Raw genomic sequence first — 10,905 nt, 5'->3', positions numbered from 1 at the left:
CCAGGTCGTATCTAAGGTTCGTCCTGTTTACTGGAATAGTGCCCATTGCATAAGAACGTTATCGGATGATACTGATTGGTTATCATTTATCAGACCCTCAGGCTAGGAAAAATAGATTTTAATGGAGCATAAAAATAAAAATGAATTGACTTTTCGTTTTGTAAGCAACCATGGTATAAGAGCGTCAACGCTCAAAGAGGTGTCCGGTATAGAAAAATAATGGACTCGGTGCTGGCCTTCCTGTTTATTAATACCTGATAATGGAAACCTCTTCAGACACTATCCTTTACTTTATTTCTAACTATATGACAATATAGAATGAAAGGAATGGATTTACTGCCACTGTGAATGGAAAAGAGAGCAGCTTATCTCTATAATAATATGAAGCACAAACACCATCTTTATCACCTATAGCCACAAAACTCAGAAGAAATAGACACTGCTAATAAAAAAATGTTTTATGGGCAGTGGGAAAATAGGATTAAACAATCAAACTTATTACAATACAGTATTAGAAAAATCTACATAGAATTAGCTAAATAACTCCCTGACGATCAATTCAAAGAGAAGCTACAGAGGTACTGTTGATTAGGACGCACGGACGATCAGCACATTTCTTTTATCTCTCCTGCTCTGAATATAAACATGTCAGAGATGTATATTTTCCAACACTGGCTATAAAGAACAATAAAAAATGAATTCAATTTTACCAAACCCTGCTGTGTAATTATCCACTGATTTTTCATTACTTGGCAGGTTAATAATTATTTGAGCCACGTGTTGCCATGTTGTCTTTGTGTCATTTAATTACGTTTGCGACAAAATTGAATCCCCGTTCGTGCAAATAAAACATGAATGTCATTGAGGCAGAGATTAGAGAGTGAAGGTGGGAAATGACAGAATACATCTGTAGAGATTAAATATTTTCTTTGTTGTCTTTATTTGAAGTTTGATTTATGAAAGAAAAAAATAAAGATTGTCAGTTGCTAGATTTCACTGGAAAACTCAATTGATTATTTCTAGACAGAGAGATAAATGGCATTAATGCATCCAGTATATTACGCGGAGAAAGTCCCTTTGATGGAAAGTGTCATTTTCCATCAACAAGTGTATAATTTGCGCTTTACATTGCAAATTATTTGAGTGCCTTTCGCATAGCAAAACAACTCAATTGTTCAGTCTAGCGCAGGTATTCATTATACTGAGAGCTTTCTGACGCATCAGAGGCTCAAGAGAGTGCTCACTTTCTATAAGAACCTCAGAATGGTAAGTCTACATCAGTACACAGGTATTTCCATACAGTGGAATGTCTATAATGTGCTACACATTTTCTTTTCCTACCAATTTCACCCTATTGTAGATACAACTGTAAGGGTTAGATCTGAGGCTGTAAATTACAGTGCTCTGTAATTAGGCACAAATAATCTCATTACTCCCCAAAAAGCGAGCCTGAGGGGCTTTGGAATTGGGAATTAAGACTCCCGTGAAGGCACACACACTGCTGTATCTCGTGTTTCTTCATCTTGTATCTCATTCTGCCTGGAGTACAGTCACACACACTGTCCGTAACTTTCATGCCCCAGAGAGAGAGAGAGATGTTTCAGAAAAAGGAGGATAAATCAGCTCACGTGTTCTCTACTTTTTGGTGGCTTTTAAAATCCCTTTAAGTTTAAAATCTCACATTATTCCCAGTGCATCCCTTTGTTTTACTACTTTTGCAGGGCCATGCAAACACAAGGAAGACCACACTTGAGTTCAGTTCAGAGTTTTAAGCTCTGCTGTCCTAATGAGAGTTGAGAGGAGTTGTGTGTCGGTTTTAAAACATTTCCACAAGTTAAAATCGCACGTCCAGTTGGTTTTTTAGAGCAGATTGACTGGTGCAGTGGGGCTGTAAGTGACTGCTGCAGAATCAGTTGGTAAAGGCAGGCAGATGAGATGAAAAGCCGATGCTAGGTCACGCCCAGGTGGCGACCACTTTAAGCTTCAAAACATCCTGTCTTTTCACGCAAAACTGAAGCTGATTCCAGTTTTAGCATTTAGTGCCGTTAGGATCGACCCTCTGTGTTTTCTCGTAGCGACAGTGCCAGGATTCACAGTGGTTTGTGTGTGGATCATCTGAGGAAGACTGAGTGCGCTTTAAGAAGTTCTCCTGGTTTAAAAAAAAAGAAAAAAAGAAAGGCTCACAGACTATCTGTGCGGGCATGGCAGCTGTCACACACTCTGACTGGGTGGTCCCAGCCTCGAGAGGGCACGGGTCTGATGTGTGTGGAGCAGGGACCGCATACACCCTGGCCACAGGCCCTGCAGTGGTGCTTGGACATTGCCGGAGTGAACGTTTTGGAGCACTGGTGGCACTGAGTGATGTCCTGGTCTGGCACCCAGTAGTCTGGCCGGGCCACGTCTTTCACAAAACCTGAGTGGAGTGGATGGAATATTTATTATGTTAAGCAGGGACTGTATATGATTTTTATCTATCATAAATATCCGTGCCTGAGCAGAACATTATATGCACTGCGGTGGCTGTGAATCACTTTAGAGGATCCTGAGCTTCATTAATGTTTATGGTGTGAATCTCCAGGCAGATATTAAAAATCTCAGATGGATGGATGGACAGATTGTACATAATTAGATGTTTATTTATGCCTTACAGCTGAGCCATCAGGTCAAAGAGGCCCAGTGGTTCAGCATTCCTATCTCATTTTCCAGAATTTAGAATGAACTACTTGTCACTACCAGCACAAATTCAGGGTTCATGTTTTTTTTTCCCTCCTCTTAACGATGTCACAATTCACTTCCACTTAGGCTTATACCAGACAAACAAACAGAAAAGCCAAACCACATTTTTGTACAGCAAAATTAGTAATAAGAATCATCTGAGAAACAATGTGGCAGTCTGCTGCAGAGCGCTGAGTCAATGTGTGATGGTGAAATGCAGCTGCACTCACAGAGAGGATAGTCCACAGCTGTGGTGACCATGTGAACCGTGGACTGGGCCACCTCCGTCACCCTGCGAGCTATCAGACCGCGAGGCTCCACCTTACACACTGAAGGAAAGAGTGACGCACATGTGCAGCACATAACACAGAGAATACAATAAAGTAGCAGTTTAGCTTTGAAAGGACGAATGAGCAGCTAGTAAATGAAAGGTCCGACTGGTCATCATGTTCACTGGCCTGTTCAGTAATGTAAAAAACATCTGTCAATACTTCCCGCTTTATTAAAATAACATTTATGCAATTTAACACAAGCTGCCTGGTTGAAGTGCATTCATTGGTTGGAAGTGTCTCACCTTGGCTGTTAGTGTCACCTGGTCCTCCCTGACGGTAGCAGGCCTTACACACCCTGACGGGCCCGCTGCCCCAGCCTCTCTCTGGCACCGGCATCCTGTGGCTAGAGCAGGGATGACAGAAACCCTCGCCGCATGACCGGCAGTGGTGCTTTCTCTCTGCCTCCACGAACACCTTCTTGCAGCCATGACAGGCCTGGCGGAGAGAGAGAGAGAGAGAGATTTAATAGTGGAAGGAGAGACGTGATAACTTTGCTGCTGGCACCGAGTGAATCATTTATTTAAAGCTGTCAAAGTTTTGTGTGTTTCAAAGGGTTTGTTCTTGGCTTTGACTCTTCGTACTCACAGTGATCTCTGTGTTGGGTCTCCAGTACGGCGGCGCCACCTGGTCAGTGAGCCAGTCAGTGACAGTGTTGATGGGGCCTGTGCTGTATTCTGACACTGACTGGATCACGAAGTTCATCCCATCCAGGACCCTCTGGGCTGCGTTCTGGTGGGTCGTCAGAAATGTGTCCGACTGAGGAGTAAAGAGACGGACGGAGGGATGAGAGAAAATGAGGCTGCACACCAAACTTCATAGAAGATGTTCTTGTTTTAGTGTTTTAAGAGCAGAGGTTCTGCATGTTGCACAGGTATCTAGGTTTCTACATGTTCAGGCTTCAATGAATAGTTGGGCATGCTAGTCTCATCCATCGGGCACCTGAACAATCATTTCATTATTCTGTTATTTCTGGACTGAAACTCGAACCAGGAGGAAGAAAAGAAGGGTGGAGCACTCACCCCCTCCCAGACATGTTTGACCTCAGATCGCACCACGCCGCTCTCAGGGTCCTGGTTTCCCATCCAGTACTGTCTGCTGCGGTAGATTACACCACAGTTGCCACACTCCAACACATACCTGAGAGGTGAGGTGGGAAGATGGCATGAGATAGTTGGATAAAAGGCAAAAGATGAGTGAGTGTGTGTGTGTGTGTGTGTGTGTGTGTGTGTGTGTGTGTGACTGTCTCTGTGTGTATATTTACATACCCCGACCAGGCATACGTGGCCAGTCCAAACCATGGGTTGTCACTGGAAGCCGATGTCTTGGGCACGACAATCACCTCTCTGCCTCCTTCATAGCACCGCTGGAGATAAAAACACAGAAAATAATACAGAGAGTGTATGAAGAATGTTTTATAATAATACAGAGAGTGTATGAAGAATGTTTTCATAAGAAAGAAAGAAGAAAGGGAGCAACGGAACGAGACACAGCATGAGACATCCAGGTACAATCCACATTAACATCACTTTCCACACTCCCAGTTCACCTAAACTAGCAGTCGGGCGTCAGTCTTACCTTACAGATGAGGACCTTGTTGTTGTACTGGTGTGCGTACTGGCACAGTCCATCTGCCATGTGGGGGACCCTGTCTCTCAGATGGTTCATTCCGTTTTTACAGCGAATGCTGGAGACGAGACCAAACGTTCTGAAAAAGCCTAAACAACGTGTACAATCTGTTCATCCAAGACTAAATCCCACAAAGAGTAGGGGACTCCCGCTTCTCCTTTCCAGAGAATATGGAAAACACATCAGATTTTATGTGTCCCACTAGGGAGACAGTTGACAGCCGCAAGAGCAACAACAGATTTCGGCTTTTACAGGATAAATTCCAGCTCAGAGATGGTTGAAAGATTTCTGTTTCTGTTTCCATCTGCCAATAAATGTCTTTATATGCTGTCTGAAGATCCTGAAGAAAGAGCTTGAGTGTTTTCAGTAGAAAGAATTATATTTAGAATTAGTTTTATCCCCGACAGACTTTAGACTATAAAAACTCTTTTTCTTCTACAAACCCCCTCCCTCAAAACTCTACATGTACTACCAGGAAAGTATGTTGAAACTATAGTACACAGTGTCTACAGTTTGCAAGGATGCATCAGACCAATCTGCAGATCACTGGTAATGCTGAGGTTTGATTTCATCTATAAACGGGAGGAAGACGGCAGTAGATGACACTGACGCCACAGTGGAAAATGCTTTTAGCTTGAACGGTCATCAGACTGTTTCCAAGACTTCAAGGTCAAATGAATGATACTCTTCTTTAAGAAACAAAGTAATGGACAGTTGACTGATTTGCAAACCAGTAATAGAATGATAAAATACATATTCACTGAAGCTATGTGCTCAGAAGTTTAACTTTGCACAGGTGTAGACAAGAGAATTGCCTCTTCTCCAAATGAATGACCCGATTTATTTATTTGTTGAACAGAGTTTCAGTCAAAATCCTTGAGGTGCAATTCAACCATGAGACTGAGAACCAGCTTAAAGTGTTTAGAATGACTTACTTGCAGCTGAGGCAGACAGCGGAGCAGGTGAAGTACTCGTCTGGAAAGAAGGAGTACATGGTCATCTTGTCATCAGACAGTTCCCCACAGAAACGCTCGCTTAGGGCCTAAAGTGTAAAAAGAACAGGACACAAAATAAGAAATGGATCTAGACCACCAGACTAACATTGAACTAAATCTTCTTCATCTCTCTGTTTTCTCTAAATATAATCCACTGCTTACTTCCAGAGCACGAAACACTATCCCGGGCTGTCTGGGGGAGCGTGTGTGAGTGTTCTTCACTTGCTGCCTGACGGCCTCCAGCAGCTTGCTGTAGTCAGTGGGAGGTGTGATGGTCTGGGTGCCTACATACTGCACCGAGCTGAAGGCCTCCGTCCCCAAGCCCAGGTCGTGAAAACGTTTCTGGAGCAGCGTGTCAGCATGGCCAGTCAACTTAGAATCTACAAGGAAGGACAGGAAAAGAAATTTTAGTTGGACAGAGCCGCAAAACCAAAAAACTAAAAGCCATGAAAATATATTTCCATGTCCTACCGTGACCGAGCAACTGGGTGTGTGTCGTCTCCTGGAACACGATAATGGCAGGCCCAAGAGAAGAGAGGGGCACGTCTAGACCACATCGGCTGGAGAGGTCCCTGAGCTCTGGGGTGAAGTGTTTCAGGTAGGCTCCCGAGGCGCTGCTCAGGAAGACGAACATATCGTTGTGCAAGCGCTCTGCCCGTGTACGATAGACGACTATATCAGACACCGCCAACACCTGGAAAACATAGAACAGTTTAACTTGGCCTAGAAAACAGGACATGACTACAGCATGAAGGTTGGAGCACTCTAAGGAAGAAATAATAAGGTAATTAAGAGAATACACCGTTTTGTTGAACACACAGTACCTGCTAAAATTCACATCGTGTGACATCATTTTACCAGCAAACTAAATGTACAGAGACACACATGACGTGTCCATGCCTCTCTCACACCTGTGTACCAATACTGCCATCATCACATGACCCTGGAGCAACACTGAGCTGGACCTGAAGCTCCCAAGATGCCATAGTGGATCTATTAAGAAATGTCATGGTGACGCCAAACTAAGAAAAACTATTTCGTGTGAACACATCTGGCTATCAGTTCATTCCAACTAAAACAAACCAGCGACCACTAAAACTCACCTTCAGCAGCAGCCTCATCCTCTGGTTCTGATTGGCTGCAGCCCCCAAGAGACCCTCAGTATCCAGGGCGACCAGGCTGAGTGTAGGGTCATACGCCGCCCACACTCCCACCGTACAGGAGCTGGGGGACTTGGAGGTGTAGAACATGCTCTTGCCACCAAACAGGATGTGGTTGAGGGTGTGGGACTTGCCGTCGCCGGTGTTGCCGAAGATGGAGAGCACCTTGACTCCGGCCACGTCCCCGCAGCAAAGTCTGTCCACGAAGTCGGACTCATCGCGGACCTGGGAGGAAGAACACGGGGAAGTTGTTTGTGGACATACCTGCTGACTTCATCGAATGGAAAATCTTACTGAGTTTGTGTGAATGGTTGAGGAGAATGAATTGGGGGAGTGGCTGTGGCTCAGGAGGTAGAGCAGATTGTCCACTAATCAGATGATCGGTGGTTCGATCCCCGGCTCCTCCAGTCTGCATGTTGAAGCATCTTTGTATCTAAGATACTGAACCCCAAATTGCTCCTAAAGGCTGTGCCATGTGTGGATGTGTATGCTCCTAAATGACAAGGAAGTGTGTTGTGTTATCTACTAGACTATTCACATTAAGGCCACAACAACCTGGAGGCTGTGTTCATCAACAGCTGCTCAGACTAATCTGAGCTTAAATAATCTTTATCTTCTGCACTTTGCACGACAGGAACAACAACGCTGTGGGGTCAGCTGAGCTGCATGACTCATCAGGGACTTTCCCAACGAACAGTCCGTGTGCTGCTCTGTCTCCCTCTATCATAGCTCATGCTTTTATTTTGTAGTCCTTCCAGGAGTCCTGAGCCCTCGTTAGCTGAAACACGTCACGGGTAAAAGCTGTCCTCGTTCCCGTGTCGCGTTCTCAACACAAACGTGTCACGAGCTGACTTCAAGTTGAAAACAACAACAACAACAACAACACGGCACTGACTTTAGTGAGCTAGCTGCTAGCTGCTAGCAGTTAGCTCCGTCACACAGTGTGTTTTCCTTCTCAGCCTAGCAGCTACGTGCTAGCCGCCGTCGGCTAACTTTACCTGCAGGTTTTCCTGCTCGTCCACCAGCAGGAAGCTCGCGGCGCCGTCCGCCGGACGCTCCTCCGCCTTCACCGGGCCGCTGATCGACACGCTCTCCATTTCCATCATCAGTATGTCGGACATCGTTGTTGAATCGCTCAGCACGGCATGTTTGAGACGGCGGAAAAGGCAAAGCGAAAGTTCAACATGACTCCCCTGCTCAGTCAGCCCGTCAGCATCACAACATCAGCGCGTGTACGGCTGCACGCTGAGGGGGAGCCAGGGGACGTAGGCGGTGACGTAAGGACGCTGTGTGTGTGTGTGTGTGTGTGTGTGTGTGTGTACGGTTTGGTTTGAGCGGTGTATCAGCGCCACCCTGTGGCCAAAACGGAGAACAGCACACACGACCTGTCATTCAACAAACTTGTGAAATCAGAGGATAAGAAAGTGTAAAAATGAGAAGAGATGATGAACTCACGGAGCCATAAATCCACTGTGCGTCCTGCTGCAGGTTTTTTAAAACTCAGAGCGATCATGCAAAGCAAACAAGATTGAATTTCATGTATCTGTTCCACCACGCAGAGCTGAAAAAATATAACCTATATCACAACTCATTCCCGGCAATAACACAAAGTTTCCATTGAACCGGCAGAGAGTGTTTTATTGGAGCAGTGCTGCCATGTTAGAGCTGCTTGCTAATGTTCATTAAATATTTGTTAGCACAGATCTATAAATATCACATGTCACTGAATGGCTTCAGAGCGGCGCCACTGCTGCTAACATGACATGGAGAAAGAAATTCCAGCATTGCTGCTCTGACTGTCCTGTCTGAGCTCCTTCCTCCCTCCCTCCCTTGCTTCCTTCTTTCCTTCCTTCCTTCCTTCCTTCCTTCCTTCCTTCCTTCCATTACTCTCTAGAATTAAGCATCCAATTGCATGGGAAATAATGATACAAAAGTATGTAAGCAGCTTTGGGAAGGAATTGATGTAGGAAGGAATGAAGGGTGGAAGGGAATGAGGAGCACTGGAGAGGGTCCTTGCATTACTCCGGGCTCAACCATGAGAGACAAATGTCTGAAAGAATCAATTATAGGCCTACTCCCAACCCATCGCCCCTGATTAATGAATAATTAAAGCTGCTCAGTGCGCGGCTACCTAGCATGGATAATATAAGATTAACTATGGGCCCCATCAACACTAATGTAAGGTTATGTAGACACAACGGCTCTTAATTTACCCTAAAATAGATCATATAAACTTGTCATGAGCGGTAATAGCCTGTAATTTAATCTAAATGTTATCCAGTTTTTCATTAGGAGAGTAAAGTTGGCCACCTTTGCATGTTTCAGGGAGATTCTGTAACGTTTTAATGAAAATAAGATTGTTTCCGCGTTCTTTTGTGCTCCTTGTTTTCTATAAGGAGCACACAGTGAAGGTGTCACTAGATTTACATCCATACCCACCTGCTGTCCCTGCACTAAATAATAAATAGAAATGATTTCACCACAGTATTCTCTCTTTAAAACCAGCCTACAGCGTGAAATCTATCCATCAAGTTGCCACTACTATCTGATGCAATTTCAGGACTAACACGGCACAGATTCAAGCCCACCCTCATCATCCACACAAGACAACAATGCACAAGAGCAGCCGGCATCCTCAGACTGACAGACAGCCCTGCAACCCAACCTTGACATAACTGTAGACGTTTTTTTTTTTTTTTTTTTTTTTTTTTTTTCAATATAAATTTGGATGGCTTTGCCTTTACAAGTCCGAGGCGGGACTGTGGTCTACTTAAACCGCTACCCCCGCTGGTATTTGTAGTGCGCTCCTCCTCGTTATGTCTCATGTTGACATGGGTTAAAAAACTACACTTCCCCAAAGCTGTCACAGAGCGCTCCCTCCTCCCATTGGCTGCTCGCTCCAGCCGCAGCCCCAGAGAATGAATGAAATTGAAATAGCTGCTACATTACATGTACAATACCGGGCTCTGCAGTGTTGCATTCTATCATACTATATCAAAATGGCCACAGCGGTACAGAACCCCCTCAAATCGTAAGTACAACACATTTCCTGAGCGCTTTGCGCTTTTTTTGTATTTGTGCATGCTGTCAGTGTAATTTCAGAGCCTTGAATTCCCAGATATTTCTCAGCATGATTACCAACACATCTATACATGCAGTGCATACAGCAGAGATGGAGATAATGTCAGCGGGATCAGCCCTAAAGAAAAGTTATATTTGAAGCTGGCGGAAGAGAGAGTGGAGGAGGGGGGGTCCTGTTTTTATGGCATGAGGGGATTATTGTGCGCTCCGATGCAATTCATATCATTTCCCTGAGCCAACAGCAGCGTGTGTGCAGGGATATGGAGGAATGCTGGAGGTAGATTTGGGTGACCCGGTATGTCCCTTGCCAGTGTAGCCAGCCAAGATCACGGTCAAAGCCAGGCTGGAGCGGCAGGCTGGCCGGGAGGCAGGTAGCTTAGATGGCTTTACAGTACCTGTGTGCACATTTTCTTGTGGACAGAGAGAGGGGGGTAAACAGGTAAGAAGTATGGAGCTCACTGCTTTTAGGCTGCAGCGTTTCCTTCAGTGCCGGACCACTCGGAAATATATAGGCTGAGGTAAATACGCTGGTGCACGGCTTTAACTCCGAGACTTGCTTTGCGCCTATAATAAAGCCTATAATAAAATCTAAATTGCTATCTGGGGTTTTACACATAACGTGCATCTTGACGGGTATTTGTGGCTCTTTAAACGGGTAGATTCCCGGTGATGTTTCTCCTGTAATGATCCTCTTTGTGCAGGTTTTTTTTTTTTTTTTTTTTTTGGTGGAGGGGGGGGGTCAATTTTTTTTTTGTTTGTTTTTCTGAGACTGGTTTCACCGGAATGCAGACGCCTGCTGCCCGCCTGGGCACCCGGCCAAAAAGGTGGCTGATGTGCGTCTGTCAGCGGGTACTTCTTAGAGATCTAGCCAAAACCTCACAATAGATAGGTCCAATAAAAACATACAAGCGAGGAGTGTTTGAGCAAACAAAAGATCCAGCTTAGGCATGTTTGAAACAAAGAAAAGTCATGGACCTGTGTGCAAAAAAAACATGG

General features: G+C 44.9%; 2 protein-coding genes across 4 annotated transcripts in view; one reads left to right on the top strand and one right to left on the bottom strand.

Annotated features, from left to right (window-relative positions):
* Nucleotides 1-443: 443 nt before the first annotated feature.
* Nucleotides 444-7,978, bottom strand: si:ch211-11n16.2 (zinc finger FYVE domain-containing protein 1). The gene is made up of 12 exons (XM_010741230.3): nucleotides 7,827-7,978; nucleotides 6,772-7,053; nucleotides 6,140-6,362; nucleotides 5,831-6,048; nucleotides 5,609-5,715; nucleotides 4,623-4,731; nucleotides 4,313-4,410; nucleotides 4,067-4,184; nucleotides 3,633-3,803; nucleotides 3,290-3,482; nucleotides 2,946-3,044; nucleotides 444-2,413 (listed from the first exon to the last, which is right to left on the bottom strand). Exons 1-12 carry the CDS (start codon nucleotides 7,947-7,949, stop codon nucleotides 2,181-2,183), a joined length of 1,974 nt encoding a protein of 657 aa, XP_010739532.2. The 5' UTR covers nucleotides 7,950-7,978; the 3' UTR covers nucleotides 444-2,180.
* Nucleotides 7,979-9,571: 1,593 nt separating this feature from the next.
* The window catches only part of dpf1 (double PHD fingers 1), a 41,021-nt gene continuing 39,687 nt past the window's right edge, over nucleotides 9,572-10,905 (top strand). For 2 of the 3 annotated variants that reach the window (XM_027280186.1, XM_019270100.2), the window contains exon 1: nucleotides 9,572-9,859. In XM_027280186.1, the coding sequence (XP_027135987.1) occupies nucleotides 9,747-9,859 (113 nt within the window). In that variant the 5' untranslated portion in view covers nucleotides 9,572-9,746. The remainder of the gene's footprint in view (nucleotides 9,860-10,905) is intronic. The other variant, XR_003462575.1, reaches the window with a different exon arrangement.

This window comes from Larimichthys crocea, chromosome VII (genome assembly GCF_000972845.2).
Source record: "Larimichthys crocea isolate SSNF chromosome VII, L_crocea_2.0, whole genome shotgun sequence".
NCBI classification, from domain to species: Eukaryota; Metazoa; Chordata; class Actinopteri; family Sciaenidae; genus Larimichthys; species Larimichthys crocea.
This window is presented reverse-complemented; position numbering and strand designations above follow the sequence as displayed.

What these genes read in the sequence shown, in the direction of transcription:
- si:ch211-11n16.2 (XM_010741230.3), bottom strand. Translation starts at nt 7,949, where the DNA reads ATGTCCGACATACTGATGATGGAAATGGAGAGCGTGTCGATCAGCGGC. An exon ending in CACCCAGTTGCTCGGTCACG is followed by an intron (nt 6,049 to 6,139) that starts GTAGGACATGGA and finishes CCTTCCTTGTAG; the next exon opens with ATTCTAAGTTGACTGGCCAT. An exon ending in AGCTGTGGACTATCCTCTCT is followed by an intron (nt 2,414 to 2,945) that starts GTGAGTGCAGCT and finishes CACTCCACTCAG; the next exon opens with GTTTTGTGAAAGACGTGGCC.